General features: G+C 50.3%; 1 protein-coding gene across 1 annotated transcript in view; it reads right to left on the bottom strand.

The window, feature by feature from the left end:
* EIF3CL (eukaryotic translation initiation factor 3 subunit C like) overlaps positions 1-20,762 on the bottom strand; it is a 384,931-nt gene that overhangs the window by 104,644 nt on the left and 259,525 nt on the right. Inside the window, exons 14-15 of the mRNA XM_069652105.1 lie at positions 18,006-18,193; positions 17,420-17,644 (exon numbers count right to left, since the gene is read on the bottom strand). Coding sequence (XP_069508206.1) covers positions 17,420-17,644; positions 18,006-18,193 — 413 coding nt within the window. The remainder of the gene's footprint in view (positions 1-17,419; positions 17,645-18,005; positions 18,194-20,762) is intronic.

Raw genomic sequence — 20,762 nt, 5'->3', positions numbered from 1 at the left:
GGGAAAAATCATGGTAGTTCGTTGTAAAACCACTGCCACCAGCCATTTCGCTAGGGAAAGGGTAGCATTTGACTGCTACACGAGTTTCTAGACATAGGGGATACGAGGTAACCCCTCCACCACTCTATGGTAAGATAGTGTCTGCTGGGTCTAGGAATTTAGAAAGACTAGTAACATCATTTTAACTTGACATTCTCTGGGAAACGGTAGTTTATGCCAGAGAAGTAACAAGTTACTTACCTGTAACTGTTGTTCTCCAGCATGGGTCTGGCATGGATTCACATGCCCATGAATATTCCGTCAGGCTGGGAATCCTAGGTAAAGAAAAAAATCAGTTTCACTTCCCCTCTGCCCCTTCCAGTTTTCACTGCCCCTCTGGCAGCAATCTTCAGATTTGGTAGCACGTAAAGAGGCAGTAGGACCAAGAGAAGAGCCGCAGAGGGGTAGGCGGGAGGGTTTGCATGTGAATCCATGCCAGACCCATCCTGGAGAACAAGTTACAGGCAAGTAACTTGTTCCTTCTCCAGCATGGGGTCTGCCATGGATTCACATGCTCATGAATAAAGAATACATAGCAGTACACATGCTCAACCACGGGAGGTGGCAAGGCTAAACATTAAGCATCTCTTACCTCCTCACCAGGCTCACCTTCAAGCAAACAGGTTGCGCAGCACTGCTTGGCTGACTCTGGACTCCTCTCTGGAATCCCGGTTGACGCAGCATTATCTTGTGAAGGCGTGCGTCGACCTCTACGTAACAGCCCTGCAGATGTCCAGCAGCGGCACACCAGACAGGAACGCCGTAGTTGCAGCTATCGCTCTAGTCGAATGGGCTCTCGGACAGCCAGGCAACGGTCGGTTTGCCAACCGATGACAATGGGTGATGCAGCCGGAGAGCCATCTGGAAATGGAAGCCTTGGAGAGGGCTTTCCCTTGGTTCACAGGGCCAAAGTTCACAAACAGCTGCGATGTCTTCCGAAAACTCTTTGTGCGGTAGAACTTCAGCACTCTAGCCACATCCAGCGAGTGCAAAGTCCTCTCAGCCGGCGACTAAGGCGACAGGAAGAAAACAGGCAACACCAAGGGCTTGTTGAAATGGAAGTCTGATGGGCATGAATGAGGGGTGCGTCCTCAGCACGACCTTGTTTCGCGGAATGTCAAGTACGGAGGCTTACAGGAGAGGGCCTGGATCTCTCCCACTCATCGTGCAGAGCTGAAGGCCACAAGAAACCCTGTCTTCCACAATAGGAATTTCAGAGGTGCCAAATGCATAGGCTAGAACGGAGGACCCATGAGCCTAGTCAACACCACATTGAGCTCCCACGCCGGGGCTGTAGCCTTCACCGGCAGTAACAAGCTGAAAAGTCCTTTCATGAACTCCTTAACCAGGCAATGAGACACAGCGACGACCGCCCTGGAGCTCTGTTATAGTGGGAGATAGCCACCGGATTCATTTTAAGGGAGGCGTGCGCCAGCCCCGCCTTGGCCAGCGACAGCAAGTACCTCAGCACTTGAGGGGCCGTAATCCGTAGAGGGTTTATCTTCTGAGCACGGCACCAGACGGTGAACCTCTTCCATTTATGTCCGTAGCACTTAAGAGTCGAAGAAGCCCTGGCCTTGGCAACTACCTCCTTGCAGTCCGCTGGGATCTCGTACCCTCCGAACTCTAGTGCTGCAGGAGCCAGGCCTGCAGGTTCAGCGACCCTGGGTTGTGATGCAGAATCGTGCCTCCTTCACTGGCGAGAAGATCTGCGTCCACCGGAAGCTTGACTGGAGGGGACGCCAACATGTCCAGAAAGTCCGGGAACCATATCTGCCTCGGCCACGCCAATGCGACGAGGATCATCCTGCACCGGGACCGTCTGAGTTGACTGATGAGTCACAGAAGCAACGGCAATGGAGGAAACGCAGAGGAACAGGCCGTCCCAGGGGAAGGAGAACGCATCCCCCATTATCCCCTGCTGGCGAACCTCCGGCACTTGGAGTTCCTCGCCGTCGCAAAAAGGTCGATCTGGGGATTGCCCCATCGTCGAAACAGTAGATCCACTTGATCCTGCCGCAGCTCCCACTCGTGGCAAGTGCGCAGCTCCCTGCTGAGTGAGTCAGCGACAGTGTTCTTCACACCTGCCAGATGAAAGGGCACCAGGAACATCCCCTGGGTGACGGCCCAGTGCCACAGATCCTGCGCTTCTTGGAGAGGGTCGGGGATCTGGTGCCCCCCGGCTTCCGAATCTAGAACGTGGTGGTGTTGTTGTGAAGACTCGCACCACCTTGCCCTTGAGGGAGGGGAGGAATGATCTGAGGGCCCAAAACACAGCCCAGAGTTCCAGAACATTGATGTGCAACGACTTCTCCTCCGGTAGCCAAAGGCCTGTTGGGTGGAGATCTCCGGTGTGTGTGCCCCATCACTCCAGGGAGGCGTCCGTCGTCACCGTCTCCTGATGTGCTGGGGTCTGAAAGCCTGTGCCCGCCGCTAGATGCGCACAGACGCCCCACCACAGAATTGGTCGACGGAATGTCTCGTTGACGGGGATCTTGTCCTCGAAGCTTCCCGACACTTGTAGCCAACGGGCGTTGAGGAACTCCTGCAGCAGCCGCATCCACAGCCTGCACAGCCAAACAAGTTAATTGCAGTTTGCCAGACTCCACTGCCAAAATAAAGTGTTGAAATCACATTAAAAAAAATACATGAGAGAGTGGGAAAAAGGGTCTCACTCTCGAGGTTAAAAATTCAAGTCCTCAAAATACAGTAAAGTTGCTGGGGGTCTCTAAATTAGAGAGAAATTAAAACATTTCTGAGAAGTCTCCCTAACCTCTTCGCCTCCCAGCGCTGATATAAGAAGCCTTCCTTTTCCTCAGGCGCGAGGTGGAAACGCTCTAATGCTCGGAAGATCATTGCATGGAAAGATCCTATAACGTCCAGCAGAGAGGCTCTGGGCAGAGGCAACAGGAGGTCCCCGATCCTGCCGTCGTCATGCGTGCCTGTTGTAGCCCTGTCCATCCCCTGTGGCGGGGGGGTGGCAGTGGAGAGGGCGGGCAATAGGTGGCATGGAGGCGTAGGGCGCATCCTCCTCCTCCTCTTCTTGGTTGGCTGTTCCCCCGGTGTCAACGGGGCAGCAATTACTTGTGCTGAGGGAGGTGCAGGCAGTGGGGTCACCGGCATCCTCCTCTGGATCTCAGACACCAGCGTGTGAAGGGTCGAGAGGATGTCCAGTGAAAGTTCTCTAGGCGGTACCTGGAGTGTAGGGGTAAGGTCCAGGCCCTCATCGTCCTGGGGCCCCTTGTTGTCGCCTCCATCGATGGTAGCCCCGTCGTGGGGCAAGTCTTCGGCCTCTCCCTAGTCATCGCCCTCCTGGACGGTATGGACGGAAATGATCTCATCCTCATCAACCGAAGAAATTTCTGTTCCCTGAAGGCCTTCAACGTCCCCCACACCCTTTTTATGGTCCTGAGGGGTTGGTATCGGGGTGAGGTCCGGCATCCTATTCTCAGGGGTCTTCTCAACTGGCTTGTTCGAAGCCTCCCACCTGGGAGGAAGAGTCACACTGGCCGTCGCCAGGGTAACCTGCGGTTCCCACCCCTATGGCCTTTGAAAGCGAAAGCAGCACCACCTTGAGGGGAGTGACGACTTCGCCTGGTACACCTGGGCCTTCAAGGAAAGGCCAGACACCTCGTCTTGCTTGGCCTTCTCCTTCATGGCCAGGTCATAAGCCTTAACCCGTTTGGCCTTCTCCTTCAGGGCCGGATCAGACCCCTTGTCTGCTTTGGCCTGCTCTGTCGCGGGTAGACCGGACATCGTACCCTGGTTGTCTTTCTCCTGCTTGGTCTTCGGATTCTCCCTCACCTTTCCCAGGGTTATCAGACATCCTCTTGGATGAAGAACCAGAGCGGTGACAGGAGATCGATGTAGATTGGGAGGTCGATTGCGTCCTGAACATCGCGGGACCCGCAGCAGTGGCGACCCCGATGGAAGCAGACTCACGGTAGTTGGCCTTGTGTTGGGCCCCCATGGGTGGGGGCCCTCCAGAAGCTTGCTCAGGTTTCCCAGATCCGGGAGAGGCATGCCCCTGGGTACCACCCGGTGCAGAGGCATTGGCCTGCAGCCACAATTCAAACCGTTGATGTCGATCCTTCAACGTGCGCTTCGTGAAGTCACGGCAAACCACACATTCTACCTCCTTACGTGTCGGGTGTAAGCAATACAAGCACTCGGAATGCTTGTCCATGTACACATTCCGTAAACCGCTGTCGGAGCAAATCTTGGAGGGAAGCGCAGTCCTTCTCATCCAACATGATCCAAACGGTGTAGGCCTAAAGTAACTTCTGGAAGCCTCCAAGAAGAACACTCGACGTAAGACAGCCTTTGAGAGGTGCTGAAAAATCAAAACAGGTCCTCGTTAGTCAGAAGGATGATCGATGGAGCACACTGGCTCGATGGAACGAAAAATAGAGTTGAACTCTCAAAAAGCAAAATACGCAGCAAAAAGCTCGAAGACCCAGGCACGAGGACTCCCAACACTTAAACGTGAGGTAAAACCTTAGGATGGCTGCCAGAGGAGGGGCTTAGGTAGAGGGTAGTCATTGGCTAGGGACAGTATGACCCAGAGCTCAGTGGTTTTATAGGAGAAAGGCAGTTTAGAACCGAAACAAATTGATTTATTTTCTTCTACCGAGGATTCCCAGCCTGACGACGGGGAATATTCATGAGCATGTGAATCCATGCCAGACCCCATGCTGGAGAAATGCACACTGGTAGTAAAAGTAAACCACTGCCACCGGCCATTTAAAGTATGTTAGTGCAACAAAAAATGTCACATGATAAGTGTGATAGGGAATTACCAAGTAACCCCTAGGCACTCCACAAAGGGTGGCATGTGCTCGTCCCACAAAGAAGGAACAATTACTTACCTGTAACTGTTCTCCAGCATGGGTCTGGCATGGATTCACATGCTCATGAATATTCCCAGTCGTCAGGTTGGGAAACCTCAGTAAAGAAAAAAATCTGTTTGTTTCACTTCTGAACTGTCTTTCTCCTAACAACCAATCACTGGTGTCTGGGTCATACTGGCCCCAGCCAATGACTGCCCTCTACCTAAGCACCTACTCTGGCAGCCATCTTCAGATTTGGTAGCACGTAAAGTGGCAGTAGGACCAAGAGAAAAGCCGCAGAGGGGTAGGCGGGAGGGTTCCTTGTGAATCCATGCCAGACCCAGGCTAGAGAACAACAGTTACAGGTAACTAACTTGTTCCTCCTCCAGCATGGGGTCTTGCATGGATTCAAATGCTCACAAATACAAGAATACATAGCAGTACACAAATGCACAACCACGGGAGGTGGCAAGGCTCAACATTAAGGATCTCAATAACTCCACATTAAGCATCTCATCTCCTCGCCGAGCTCACCTTCAAGTGAACAGGTTGCGCAGCACTGCTTGGCCGACTCTGGACTCCTCCCTGGAATCCCTGTCGCCGCAGTAGAATCATGTGAATGTGTGCGTCGACCTCCACGTAGCAGCCCTGCAGATGTCCAGCAGGGGCACACCAGACAGGAACGCCGTAGTAGCAGCAATTGCACTGGTCGAATGGGCTCTCGGACGGCCAGGCAACGGTCAGTTTGCCAACCGGTCACAATGAGTGATGCAGCCAGAGAGCCACCTGGAAATGGAAGCCTTGGAGAGGGCCTTCCCAGTATTCACAGGGCCAAAGTTCACAAAAAGTTGCAACGTCTTCCGGAAACTCTCTGTGAGGTCCACATAGAACTTCAGCGCTCTAGCCACATTCAGCTCTAGCCACATTCAGCGAGTGCAAAATCCTTTCAGCCAGCAACAAAGGCGTCCGGGGGGTGGGGGAGGGGAGGGTGGTTTGGAACCGGTAACACCAAGGGCTCGTTTAGATGAAATTCCAATGGCACCTTGGGCATGAAGATGGGGTGCGTCCGCAGTCCCACCCTTGTGTCGTGAAAAGTCAAGTAAGGTGGCTCACAGGACAGGGCCGGAATCTCACCCACTCACGATGCAGAGGTGATGGCCACGAAAAACGCCGTTTTCACGAGCCTAGTCAGAACCATGTTGAGCTCCCACGCCGGGGGGGGCCTTCACCGGCAGGAACAATCGGAAAAGTCCTTTGATGAACTCCTTGACCAGACTGTGACCATAACGACGACCATCCCGGAGCTCTGGTGTAGTGGGAGATAGCCGCCTGATGAACCTTGATGGAAGCATGAGCCAGACCTGCTTTGGCCAGCGACATCAAATACGGCAGCACCGGCTGAGCTGTAATTCGTAGAGGGTCGATCTTCTGTGCACGGCACCAGACAGCGAACACCTTCCACTTATGTCCGTAGCATTTCATTGTAGATGAAGCCCTGGCAAGCACCTCCTTGCAGTCTGCCGGGATAACGTATTCCCCAAACTCTAGCGCTACAGGAGCCAGGCCTGCAAGTTCAGCGACCCTGGATCGTGACACAGAATTGGGCCCCCTTCTCTGTCGAGAATATCTTCCTGATGTAGAACATTGTGGTGGTGTTGTCTGAAGACCCGTACCACCTTGCCCTAGAGGGACAAAAGGGAGGACTTTAGGGCCCAAAACACTGCCCACACCTCTAGTACATTGATATGCAATGACTTCTCTGGCAGCCACAGGCCTCTTGCATGGAGACTTATGGTGTGTGCGCCCCATCCTTCCAGGGAGGCGCCCGTCTTGAGTTTCCTGATGAGGTGGGGGCTGGAAGTTTGTGCCCGCCAACAGATGCACGCGGACTCCCCACCACTGTATCGCTCGACGGAAACTCTTTTAGAGAGTGATCTTGTCCTTGAAGCTTCCCGCTGCCTGAATCCAACAGGCTTCTAGGAACTCTTGCAGTGGGCGCATCCGCAGCCTGCACAGCCGAATGAGGTACATGCATGACGACATCATGCCAATAAGGGACTTTATGGACCGCACCCTTGCAATGTTCAGGGTCAACAGCTGGTCTACCTTGCAGATGATGGCAGCTATCCTCTCCTCCAACGGCGACGGCAGGCACAACACTGTTGAGCCGAGACCCCAGAAACAGCGTGTCTTGCGAGAGCACCAAGCAGGACGTTGCATATTTCACTGAGAATCCCAGCTCAGTCAGCAGCTGGACGGTCTTTGGCGTGTGTTCGACGGTGATCTGCCTCTATTTCGCTCTGACGAGCCAGTCATCCAGGTAGGGGTAAACGTGGATCCCTCGTAGACGCAGCCGTGCTGCCACTGGTGCCAGGCACTTGGTGAAAACCCTTGGCGCCGACTTCAATCCGAAGGGGAGGGCCTTGAACTGGTAATGTTGCCCTAGAACCACGAAGCGCAGAAACTTGCGGTGCCCTTTGTGGATGGGGATGTGGAAATAGGCATCCTCCAAGTCCAGCGACGATAGAAAATCCCCCTCTTCCGTCTGTCCTAGCACGTGCTGAAGGGTGACCATCTGAAACTTCTGGGATTTGATCTACTTGTTCAGACGGCAGAGGTCTAGGATGGGTCTCCAACCGCCCATCATCTTCTTGACCGGGAAGTATCGAGAGTACACTACGGAGCCCTGAAGCCTCTTTGGGACGAGCTCCATCACGTCCTTCAGCATGGACCGCATCTCCAGCAGAAGCTGAGGGACGTGGTTTTCCTGCCTGGCCACTGGTGGCATGCGAGGACACTTTGGCCCATGGGCACACACTGGAATTTCAACTAGAGTGTCCAGCACCAAACGGTCGGTGGAGATGGACTTCCACCCGCTGACAAAGTTCACAAGCTGGCCTCCCACTGAGTTGCGCGGGTGGGGGCCCAACATCACAGCCGGTTCAATCTTGCTTCGCCGTGGAGGCATCACCTTGGCGACGCCGGCAACCTCTTACAGACTTGTTGCGGCCCCTGTAGGCCTCCAGGGCCAAAGAGCGGGACGGTTGATGCTAGGACGAAGAACTTCCACCAAAGCCTTAGGAGGAACCTTGGAATTTACCTCCGAAAGTACGGCCGTCGCTATTGAAGCATGCCCAAGGCACGAGCAGTCTCAGTGTCCGCCTTGATGGCCTGAAGGGACACGTCCACGGTCTTCCCAAACAAATTGTCCACGAAGGGCATGTCCAACACCCTCAACTGCACCCCCTGGCGAAAGTTAGTGGGCCTTAACCATCGTCGCCGACGAAGGCAAACGCTGTTGCCCATTTGACGGAATCCTGTGTCGGCAATGTCCGTGGCCACTGTAATGGCATGGTCCGACGCCACCTCGCCCTCCAGCAGGATCTCCAATGCTTCCGCTCTCTTGTCATCGGGAAGGAATTCCAGGACAGGAGCGATGTAAACCACAGCGTGCCACGAAGGCGAAGGCACCAACGTGATGAATCGTCCCATGGCGTCTAACTTCTTCCGCTCGCTGTCCGGGGTGGGGGAGAGGGGAGGAAGTCGTCGATGCGGCAGAGCCAGAAGATTTTCTTCCTCGCCGCTGCCAAGACCACCGAATCCGGGGAAGGCTGGGACCTCAAACATTTGGGTGTAGAGTCTGGCACCCTGTACTTTTTCTCTTAACGGTCCCTCTTCGCCGAGGACGGGTTCTTCATAAGGGACAGTCCCTCATCCCAAAGGTCGTCCAATAGCGGGATCAAAAGTACGGTCTCACTCTTAGTCTCACGGAGTTGGTACAGGAAACCCTCTTTTCCTCTGGGGTCAGTTGAAACAGTTCTGAGGCCCTAGCGATCATGACATTGAACAAGCCTATCTCGTCGGGCGGTGAGGCTCTGGGCAGCAGAGACGGTAGGTCTCCTAACCCGCCGTCGTCCGTGACCGCTGTGTCCGGGTCCATATCCTCCCTCGGTGCAGGGGAGGGAGGCGAAGGGTGACAAGGCGGTGGAGGGTGAAACTCCTCTTCTTGACAGGGGGCTCGCCTGATGGTCCCGGTGCCGCGGGGTCTCACGCCGGTGAAAGGGGCATCCTCATCCGGATCTCCGAGCACAATGTGTGCAGTGCCTGGAGAATGTCCACCCAAATGTCTGCTGGGGGTTGAGGTGGTTGCTGAGGTGGCGGGGGAGGGAGCAACGGCGGCAGCGGTGTAGGGTCCTCCAAATCCTCCACGCCCTGCTCCTCCTTGTCGGACTCGTCGCCACTCTCGACGTCTCCCTCGTCGGAGTCCCTCGCGTAGGACTTGGCCTCGATGAACCTCTCTTCCAAAAATGGTTTGGAGAGTAAAAAGCCACTCCTCGGAGGATATGTCCATGCCCTGCAGGACTACCGTGCTCCCCCCTTCTCTGCGACCAGGAGACGGTTTCAGGGAGATGGGCATCACCTTTTCCGGCGTCCTCTCTATGGGCTGAAAAGAAGATTCCCTCCTGGCAGACTGGGAAACTCTCACCTTAGGGGCCATACCACGCGAACCAGCATCTGCGGCCTTCGCTAGGGACGCCACCACTCATTCAATGGAAGGCTTTGCCAGGTGAATCTGGGCCTGTATGACGTTGGTCAAGCTTGAGGCCTTCACCCTAGGGGAGGGTCAGCGTCCTGCTCCCTCTTGGCCTTTTCCATCTGGCCCGTCCGGGGACTTCTCCAGAAGCTTACCCGGGTGGTCCGACTTCCTCTTCTTCGCCGAACCGGAGCGTGGTCGAAGGTGCTGGAGACACTGCTCTCCCTGGCCGCCAGGGAGCCCGTCGCAAAAACGCTCCCAGTGCTTTGCCTTATGTTGGGCCCCCGTTGCTGGGGCGCCCTCAAAGGTCTTAGAAGACCGCTCAGGTTTCTTCTTGTGGCTGGGGGAGGCATGCTGCCTGGATCCACCCGTAGCTGGGGCCTTGGCCTGGGGCCACTCGGTAAGATGCCAGTGCTGAACCTTCATGGTGTGGGGACCCATCTCCTTGCAAAACGCAGTCATCCTACAATGTGTGTTTGGTCCGAATACCGGCAGTAGAGGCAAAGGGAGTGCCCATCGTCTGAGAAGATGTTCCGTAGGCCGCATCCTGGGCAAACCTTGAACAGAGGCGGTGAGTCTTCTTTCTTCTCCGCCATGACCACGCGGTGTATGCCTCAAAGAATCCTCTGGAATCCTCCAAGAAGCAAATTCGACCTGAGGGACATTGAAATACCGAAAACGGGTCCCTGTTAATCGGATGATGGAGCTGGAGGCTCAATTGAGCGGAAAAATAGAGTAAATTAAGAAAAAGCGCAAAACACAGTATAAAGCCCGAGAGCTAATCACAAGGACTCCCACCACTCGAACGTGCAGTAAAAATCTGAAGATGGCTGCCAGAGGAGGGGCTTAGGTAGAAGGCAGTCATTGTTTGGGGACAGTATGACCCAGAGACCAGCAATTGGTTGTTAGGAGAAAGACAGTTCATAACAAACTGATTTTTTTTCTTTCCGATGATTCCCAGCCTGACGACGGAATATTCACGAGCATGTGAATCCATTGCAGACCCCCATGCTGGAGAAGGTAAGTAAGACAGGGATCATCTTACTATTCTTGGAAAATAGTTCACCCAAGAAATTGTAATTGAACATTAAGAGAAGTCCAAGGGACTTCTTAGTGACACTGCACCTAAGGTGCTGTGCGTCACCATGCAAAAAGCAGATGCCTATGGAGTTTGTCAGACTCCATAAAAGAGTTGCACACAAAAGTCCTAGTCAGTAAAAATACATGGAGTGAAAAAAAGGTCCCACTCGCTCAGGAGTTAATGTTAAATGCTGTTAATGTCAAATTTAGCAGGGCCTCTGTGCCCAAATTGCATTGCTAGGCCTCTCTCCCACTATACAGGTGTCTCAAACTTAGCAGGGCCTCCGTGCCCAAACTGCATTGTGTGGTTCCAAACTGCATTGATAGCAGGGCATCTGTGCCCAAATAACATTGTGTGACCCTCAGACTGAATTGATAGGCCCCTCTCCCACTATACAAGTGTCTCAAACTTGATTAGCCTCTCTCCCACTTCACAGGCATCTAAAATCTAGCTCACTCGCACATTACCAAACTCCCAAGTGAGACAGAAACCACCAGCGAATTACGGTGGTGGGTCACTGACTAGGGCCTCTCGCATCACAAGGCGAAAGTCCAAGCTACGCCCGTCCAAGCCAACCTCAAACAGCTGATACCCTACCGACACAGCCTGCTCACCACTATGAACCGCGCTTAGGGGGATGGACAGTTAAAGAGAGCCACCGATAACACCCAACTTAATATCCCCCCCCCCTAGGACAGCGACTGAACGAGTCGTCAACTCGAGCCGGAATACCACCCATAGATGGAGCCAAACTAGTAGCGGACACCCCCTCACCAGCCATTACACCACAAGACAACTGGTACAAAGCAGGACCAATTAGACTTAACCAAACAAAGACTAAACAACTCTCAACCCTACAATGCCGCGCAAACGACCAATTCCAGGAAAAAGACGAAGAGACGAAAGAACAAACACGCCAGAACAGCAACCTAGAACAACCATAGACTGGACCCCCACAGGCAGGAACACAAACCGAAGGAACTCAGAGAAGAGAAAAATCCCTCTACCTAACTCCATACCTCGCAGAAACTGGCCACCACGCCAATCCAACCCCAACATTAGAAGCAGCAACATGAATCAACCTAACACAAACAAGTAGAAGAAGGATGACCAAAACAAACATACAGACGACAGACCCAATAACCCCCTACATCACCAAAGCAAGAGGAACTTCCAATCAACAACCACAACCCCAGGAAGACGAACCCGATAAACACAAAAAACCCAAGACAAAACCTAGAAGAACTCTTCGAAGACGCTGACACCCCAAACCCCGCAGCCCAGCAAGTGACCGACCAAGAAGGAAACCTCAACACCGAGCGGAAGACGACCTCGACAAAACCCAAACCAAACAACACCTCCAAACTTCACTGTAATCTAATAAACGCAAGATCCATATCAAAACACTCAACAGAGATCTTCGACCTACTCGACGACAACGGCATTGACATCCTGTTCATCACAGAAGCATGGTTGGACGACAACTACAAAATCACACTCCAAAGCTGCCTTCCGACAGACTTCAAATGCCTACAAATAAACAGGAAAAACAAAAGGGGGAGGCATCGCTATACCATTCAAAGAACACCTGAAAATAAAAACTGATCAACCACTCAACATCCTCAACTGCGAAACCATGGTAATTCACCTAACAGCGAGCCCAAAAACCAACATCACAATCATCCTGGTATACAGACCACCAACATATGATGCAACATTCGTCGATAAATTCATAGAAGCCATCACCAATTTAGCCATGAACCACGAACACCTAATCATCCTTGGGGACTTCAACATATGGTTTGAAGACAGCCATGCCAACTCCCAAAACTCACTAATTGAACAACTCAGCACCATAAAACTACGACAACTACTCAAAGGAGCAACGCACTCAGCAGGTCACACCCTAGACGCAATTTTCGCCAAAGAAAAACTCATCACCACGGCACCTCCGATACAAATACTGTGGAGCGACCATCTCATCATCCCATTCGTGATCACTCTGCCTACTCAAGCCTACATCCAACATCCAAAACTCACAACCACCACCAAAAGAGACTGGAAATGCGTCAAAGAAAGCAACATATTCGAACAACTGGAATTAACGAAATCCTCAACTACAGAACTGGAGCTAGCTGACCTAGACGGCAAAGCAGAAATACTGCACAAATGGATCGCAGATACGATAGACAAGATCGCCCCGGAAAAACCGTTCACCCCATCAAAAAAAAAAAAAAAAAAGCAATGGCAAAATGGTTCACCCCACTATTAAACGACATGAAGGAAAAGAGAAACATGGAATTGGAATGGAGGAAAGAAAACAACCCAGGGAAAAAACACTGTACCAGAAACAAATCCGCGCATACAAGAATGAAATTCAAAAGGCAAAGAAAAGACACTACGATGACAGAATCAACAATGCCACCAACACACAAAAAGAAATGTTTTGCATCATTGAAGAAATGAGAAACCGACCAGGCTGTGATAACACCCCAACCCCCTCAAGAAAACTATGCAACGACCTGGCAAAAAAAAAAACGACATCCGTCAAACCATACAAAAGCGACCAACCAACCACAACATACAACCCAGCAAACCCAACTCGGAACCTTAACACAAACTCTGAAGCTTTCCTGAAATATCAGCAGAGACATTCGCAATGCTGGTTAAACGAAGCAAGAAAGCAGGATCACCCATGGACCCATGTCCCCCAGACATCTACAAATCAATCCTCGCGCAAGGATGGCCAGCAGAATACAGAAACCTAAATCTATCGCCATCAACAGGGACTGTACCGAAAATCTTCAAATCAGCATACATCAAGCCACTCTTAAAAAACACAAGTGGTGACGTAGATGAACTTTCCAACTACAGGCCGATCTCTAACATCCCCAACCCAGCGAAACTTCTAGAAACCTACGTGTATATAAACTAACCGAAGAACACGTAGAAAAACACCACCTGCTGGACCAAGCTCAAATCGGTTTTAGACCAGCAAGAGGAACGGAAACAGCACTACTATCCATCTGGGACGACCTCAAAACTAACGCAGACTCAAACACTACTTCAGCCCTTATTCTGCTCGACCTCTCCACAGCCTTTGACACAGTTAGCCACGACACCCTGAGACCAAAAGACTAGAAAACAGACATAACAGACACAGCACTACGCTGGACCAAATCATTCCTAGCTGACAGAACAGAAACTGTATGGATAAAACCTTTCAAATCCACTCCACAAGTTAACGATTGTGGAGTACCACAAGGATCCTCACAATCTTTCAACATCTACCAGACTCCGGTCAACAGAATCTTCAAAAAATACAACATTACATGTTACAACTACGCAGATGACACTCGGATCATATACAAACTGATGCCGACCATTCAACCCTTACCGACTGTCTAAAAGAAGTCTTCGACTGGATGGATGCCAACAACCTGAAAATCAACCCAGGAAAGACAGAAATCATAATCGTATCGAAAGACCAAGAGAACGAAACCACCATCCCATGGCCTACGGAAATGGGAAACTCACCAACACCATCGAAGGTAGTAAAAAATCTGGGAGTCCTAATGGACAACAACCTAACCCTGGAGCCACAAATAAATGCAACAGTGAAGAAATGCTTTTTCCTCCTACGGACGGTAAGAAGAATTCTACCTTTCCTCTCCTTCGCGCACAAAACACTCACCATCGTCGCCCTAATCATGTCTAAAATAGACTATGCAAACAGCCTCTATCTCGGAATACCAACAACTCTTGAAGAAAATGCAACGGATCCAAAATGAAGCAGCAAGTCTACTCCTCAAACTATCCAGAAGAGATTGCATCACTCCAGCCCTAAAAACCCTACACTGGCTCCCAGTTAAACATCGCATCACCTTCAAAACAATGTGCATAACGCACAGGGCAATCAGTGGACAAGGAGCAGAATTCCTACAAAAGAAAATAACAGTCTACAAACCAACGAGACCCCGCCAATCGAGCAACGAAATCCACCTGGAACTCAAACCATACCTCAAGAAAAAACTTGGAGGCACCTCCTTCTACCACTTAGCCGCAAGAACCTGGAACAACATGCCAAAGGAAATAAACACTGAAGATCACCTAAAATTCAGGAAATCACTAAAAACCTGGCTCTACAACACCACAGACTAAACCTGAAAAACGAAACTGGTAAAAAGGATAACTAAACCGGAAAGACACAGACATCCCTGACCGGGGAGAGTAAAGCCCACGGCAGCTGGACGGGTGACATCGGATAAACAGGAACACAGGCGGCACACACGGAGACAGAGTCAACTAACCCATACAATCCCACCTACACTTTCGTCCGTCCCGTAATCTAATTACCGCCAGGTACCACGTTGGTGTGGAATTATCGAGACATTGACAATCATCCCCACTACCTGAGAGGTTGTCATTAACAGATGCACTGGCCACTAGTCTAAATGGAGGACAAGGGAGCCATGATAGAGCATTTTAGAGGTGGTGGCCAGAGGAGTAAGGAACCTGTAGGCCAGTCAGACCCAGATCAGGATAGAGCCGCAACAGGAGAGACTTCGCAAGCTGAGTTCTTCAATTCAGGATAGAGATGCAAACTAACCAACGCTACTAACAATTTCACTTTCTGCATACACCTCTCAAACTCCAAACCAAACACAACCAAAACCTACAGCACAACAAACCGCACAAACTTCACTACATTGCAACAAAACAAAAACACACATAGCCTTGCACAACAGTACACGACTACCGGCCGCAAACACCCCAGGCGCAGCCAACGGACCCACCGGGCTGAGGCCGCCAACAGCACATCACTGCTCTCTTGCACTTTTCCTGCCTCCTCCCACTAACTTAACACCCCTGCCCCTTTTTCAGAGCCGCCAGAGCGCCAAGGGACCACTACGGTTGTGATAGTGCGCGGTACAATGTCCTTTAACATGGCTGGTGGCAGTGGTTTTGCAACAAACAACCATGATTTTTCCTGACCGCGAACACCAGTAGCGTTAAATCGCAGATAGCGTCTGAGCCCCCTTTGTTTAAACGGGACAGTCTTATTTTTCCCCCATTTCTTTATGGAAAGGTCCTTTTAGAGTTTTGCTCTGCGTGCCAAACCAGGTTTGGTTCCTTTGTTTCATCGCCTTTGGCGGGCTTCAGGACTGAAGACCGCCTTTGGCGCCAGAGTGTCTGGGGTGGGCAGGAAGTGCCCGAAACTCCTTGTGCTTAGTCTCCTAGGAGACCCAAATGCCTCTGGGGTGATTGGCTGGCTGACTGGCAAGGACAGCCACCCTGCTGGGTGAGTGGCAGCTAGGCTGGAATGAAAGGGAGAAAACTGTTTAAAAGGCGAGTCTCCTGGAATGGAAAGCAAAGTAGACCACTGGAACGAAAGAACCGAAGACGAGCTGGAAGAGGACTGCTGATGCAACTCCTGGACCGTTGGTTTTCCCGGTGAAGCCCTGCTGCTGGTCTGAATTGCCAAGTTCATCTCGACAGAGAAGCCCCTTTAAGGACAACTTCTCCCTTTGAGTTGGTGGGACCAATCAACTCGTAAGCCACCTGGATACCATTCTTGAAGCTGGTTAGGATTAACCAGGGGGAAAGGACACCAGCTTGTGTGCTTGATGAACAGCTACACGAACTGAAGTGACTCCATTTTGTCCGCGTATTCTGATGATCCCCTGCAGTGCAGGGATCCCGACGTCCTCCCTCTTGCCCCCACAACCGAGGCTCAGGAACAGTGAGATCTGCAGGAACTGCCAGCAACCAACATCTTCAGCTGCATCTTTTGCCTCAGACGAAGGTACTGTGCCAACCCGATTGAGAGAATGCTTCTCTCGCAGTGAAAGTTCATGGAACTTTCCCAACTTGCAGGCCTAATCAGCTACAGAGTACTTTGGCAAAGACTTTACTGTTTACTTAAAGAACTACCCTTTCCTATCCAAGACACTAGTCCATTGACGTTGGCCTACGCCTATTGAAATTAATCGAGTCCTTTAGTGAACTATAGACTATTTGCACTGCCTAAGAAAGTATTTCTGATCTATTCTGCTAACTTGTGCCTTTTTGCTCCCATTGACATTAACTGAAATGCCATTTTGCTCCTATTTCAGGAGAGCCTAATTTGTTCAGAAACATATTGGTTTGCTTTTGGAGTGTGTGTGTATAATACTAAGTTGCCCCCTTCTAGTGAATGTTTTCTAAATGATAGTGTAATGCATTAACACATGTTTTACCAAGAAACCTTGAGTAGAAGTGTCTACTTAAACCACTGATTGTAAGACCTCTGTGCAACCTCTTGTACTGCTCAAATTCCCTCTTGAGATAAGCCTGGCTGCTCAGCTCGCTACCACAAAACTGTGTAGTACAGACTTACACCAAAGGTTGGTTTTTTGTTCTCACCTGTAGTCCTAATTCTATGTGGTGGTGCCAGAGGGTACTGCATGCAATTCTGCCTAACACTACCTGAACTTAGTATTGCAATAGTGTGCCTTGGAGTTGATAATAAAGGTCTATTTTTATATAACTCCTCAGTGTGCAAGTGCTTTATTGAACTTAGGTATGCTACGAGGTCTGTGTACCACACTACAGCCCTCCTCCCTCCTTAGACTAAGCCTGGCTGCTAGCAAGTCTACCATTCCCTTGGTTAGCTCAGGCTGATCCCAAGAGGTTTAACACTGTACACCCTTGGTGGGTTTTCCCAAATCCTATCACAGAAAGTGACACTAGTAAAATCCCCTAACATCTTGCTACTTCACGTCTGTTCAAACCACCGAATAACCACTCACCGCTCAATACATCAAAGTTGTAACAGTAGTAAAAATATCAAATAACGTCCCAGAAAACTATTTTTTCTAATAATGATCTGGCCTGGAAGATGTAGGATGTGATCTATGATTCTTAACAACGCAGGCTGATGGATTAGGAATTTACCTGCACAGGAGGATCAGCATGCTGGATGTTGTCTTGGAGGTGGGACATGAGCATGAGGTCTCGGGCCTGAAACCAGCGGTTGTGCAGGGCATGGTGATAAATGTGGCACAGGATGGCACAGGTACGGATACGATCAGTACGGTCCTTGGCATAGATGTACTTGCAGAGACGGTCCATCAGCAAAGCGCTGTCCTCTGCCTCGTTCTCCGCCTGGTCCTGTTCCGACTGAGATAGAATGAAGAGGTAAAACCTTCCCTTTGCCCCAAAAGAACACACATTTCAATAAGGCAGTAGAGTCAGGTCTTTAAAATGCAAGAGGCAGTTATGAGACCGCAGCCCGAGACATCCCAGGGAACAACAGTGTGAGCAACCTTTGAGACAAACACAATGAACGATGCTCAAGAACACAGAGCAAGACTGAAGTATATGGCCCCCAATGCAGGGGACTAGAGGCCAATGCATCATTATCCACAATCAGGTCCAACTGAGTACTAATACGGAAAGCAACTGCAGGTCAGGCTGGCACGGAATACATTCAATACTAGTCTTGTCCCTCAATGTGCAAACACTAGTCATACTGGCATACCTTGGACTCCTGTGCCTTTGCGAGCTGGCGTTGGTGAGCCTTGTAGTCAAACTTGAAGTAGGTGTGCATGATGCGTCTGAGGTAGATACGGCAGATTTCCTCAGTTGTACCTTTTTCTTCCAGGTAGGTCAGTGCACGGTCGATAACTTCACACACCAGGGCCTCATCCTTCAGGTTATCCACATACTCTACAACAAGGAAGATGAACGTCAGCACTAGGAGCAAATAAATTACAGTCTAAACTAGGCCAATTGCAACGTATTGAAGAGGGCGGCAGAGTCCAGCAGTGTTAGGATGTGCAGTGTTTCCAATGTTTACCTGTTAAACCATGAGTGTATAATATTTCCTTCACTATGTCTATTGTCACTTAGATACTATAGAACATAGAACTGCATCTTATGTAGCAGGGTTCCAAGGAGAGCCAGTGAAGAAACAGGGCCTTAGTGGGAAGATTGTACTCCTCCTGCTGGGGGTCGTCTTATGTCATCAACTTGCAAATAAAAGGTTCTTTACCTTTAAACTACTGGTTATGTGAAAGCCTCCCTTTGTACATAACATTTGGCGACAAGGATTTTGACTGGGACCCGGAGGACGATCCCCAGCGCCTTTTCTACAGATCTAGTGTGCTGGCTGTGGAGCGGAGCCAGCCTGACTTGCCTTAGGGAGGGCCTTTTTCAGTGGATTATTGACGGCCTGACATCCAGTGTGTGGCATCCACCGGAGGGACATTGCTAGCGCCAGAGGAAAACCCCTGGAGGCTCCGTGGTCTATGGGAGCTGGAATTGGACCCCGGCAATTTTGTTGAACTTGTGGAGACCGGGCTGGCAAAGACACGGCTTTGGCACTTTTATAATTGGATTTTGGGTTGTGTGTTTCCCGAGCGGCCATTGGACACCCTGGCCCCACACTGAGCAAGGTTGAGAAAGGAGTCGCCGCCGATGACCCTGGTGAGGCGCTCCAGGGTGAGTACATAACCAAGCAGCTATCTTTTAATTAGTGTCACCTACCTGTTTGGGTGGGAGCTCTATTGGTTAAACCAGAATTGCAAGCTTGTTATTCTATTCTGCAACTTTGAGACATGGCAAATGTGCCTGCTCCTGTGTTTTTTCTGGCAGTGCCAGGTGAACCCAGGGTTAGATGGGAAGACTGGAAGGAAGGATTCAGCAAATATGCCTTAGCAGTGTTTGGTGCCAACTACTCCAATGAGCGCAAGGAGGCATTGCTATTTCACTGTTTGGGAACTGCAGGCCAAGAGGTCTTAAAGAGATTGCCGGAGCCTTCTGACATTTTGGATGCTGGTCCATATGAAAGGACATTAGCCAAACTGGACAGGCATTTTAGAGTGGAGGAGAACATTATATTGGAAAGATATAAATTTGCCACGAGAGAGCAGAAGAATGGGGAAAGTATCGAGGATTTTGTCACGGCTTTAAGGGGCTTAGCAGTGAAATGCAAATTCACTCACTGTCAGGATGAGCACTTGAGAGACCAGCTAATGATTAAATGTTCCAATGACAGTATTAGGAAAGAACTATGGAAAGAGAGGAACCCCACTTTGGATCGAGCAATTGAGATAGCGAAAATGGTGGAACACAGATAAGTGCATTGAAGTTCTTCAATCGGATACTGTGAACAATGGTAAACCCAAGTTGGATGAGAGTCAGGGTTCAGTGCTGAAGGTGTCAAAGGTTGTTCAGAGGCAGAGTATGTGGAATCCAAGACGCGCCTCGCAGAATGCTAAAAGGAGCGAAGAGAACAGACCGGCAACTGGCAGAGGATGGCGTCAATGGGTTCCTGCAAAAGATAGCAGAGGGATTCCCAAAGACATGAATTCTTTCAAGATGGTTAGGGATTCAGGACAATCCAGAAGTTTTCCAGGGAGAAGATGCTTTAGATGTGGAAGCTTGTCGCATATAGCCTCGGATAAGGATTGCTTTGCTATTCATATCATATGCAATGAGTGTGGTGTGAGAGGGCACATTGCCCGATGTTGTAGAAATTTTAATGCTGGGTCAAATCAAGTGCATGAAATAAGTGCAAGTTATGAAGATGAGTCATATTGTGAGGATGGCAGAGAAGTGGTATTTACAGTGAATGCTGTCAATGGCAGAGTGAAAATGCAGAAACCTTATGCTGAGGTTATAATTCGAGGTGTACCCGTACGCATGCTAATGGATAGTGGTGCTGACTACCCCTTGATAAGTGTGGAAGTGTGGAGGAACAAATTCGATAGTTGTACTCTGTGGGAAAATACTGTTAAAGCAAATGCTTATGGAGATGTTCCCATAGATATTATAGGTTGCTTTGATGCTGAATTACAGTTTAAGGACAGGAAGGCCAAAGGTTGTGTGTATGTTACCAACAGAGGGGGTGAATTGTTGTCATGCAGTGATCAAGCTGAATTGAAGATAAGGCTTGCGGCAAGTCATCCCGAGCAGGTAATGTCTGTTGCGGGAGGAGAGCCCACAGAGATACAAACCACGTTATCTGGGAAATTGGGGTGTCTTAAGGGCTTTGTACATGTAATTCGCCTAAAGAAAGGAGCTGTCCCTAAGATTGCAAAACTGCGAACTATTCCTCTTGCTCTTAGAGGAGATGTAGAGGAAGAACTCAAGAGAATGGAAAGAGATGGTGTCATTGAAAAGATAGAAGCATCTGAATGGGTCATTCCTATAGTTGTAGTCAGAAAAGGCAATGGGTCTTTGAGGCTCTGTATAGATCTTAGACATCTAAACAGCATTGTTGTGGCAGACAGGT

The sequence above is a fragment of the Ambystoma mexicanum genome, chromosome 3p, assembly GCF_040938575.1.
Source record: "Ambystoma mexicanum isolate Mex_15411 chromosome 3p, UKY_AmexF1_1, whole genome shotgun sequence".
NCBI lineage: Eukaryota > Metazoa > Chordata > Amphibia > Caudata > Ambystomatidae > Ambystoma > Ambystoma mexicanum.
Note: the sequence above shows the minus strand (reverse complement) of the source record. Positions and strands in the feature narration are given on the sequence as shown.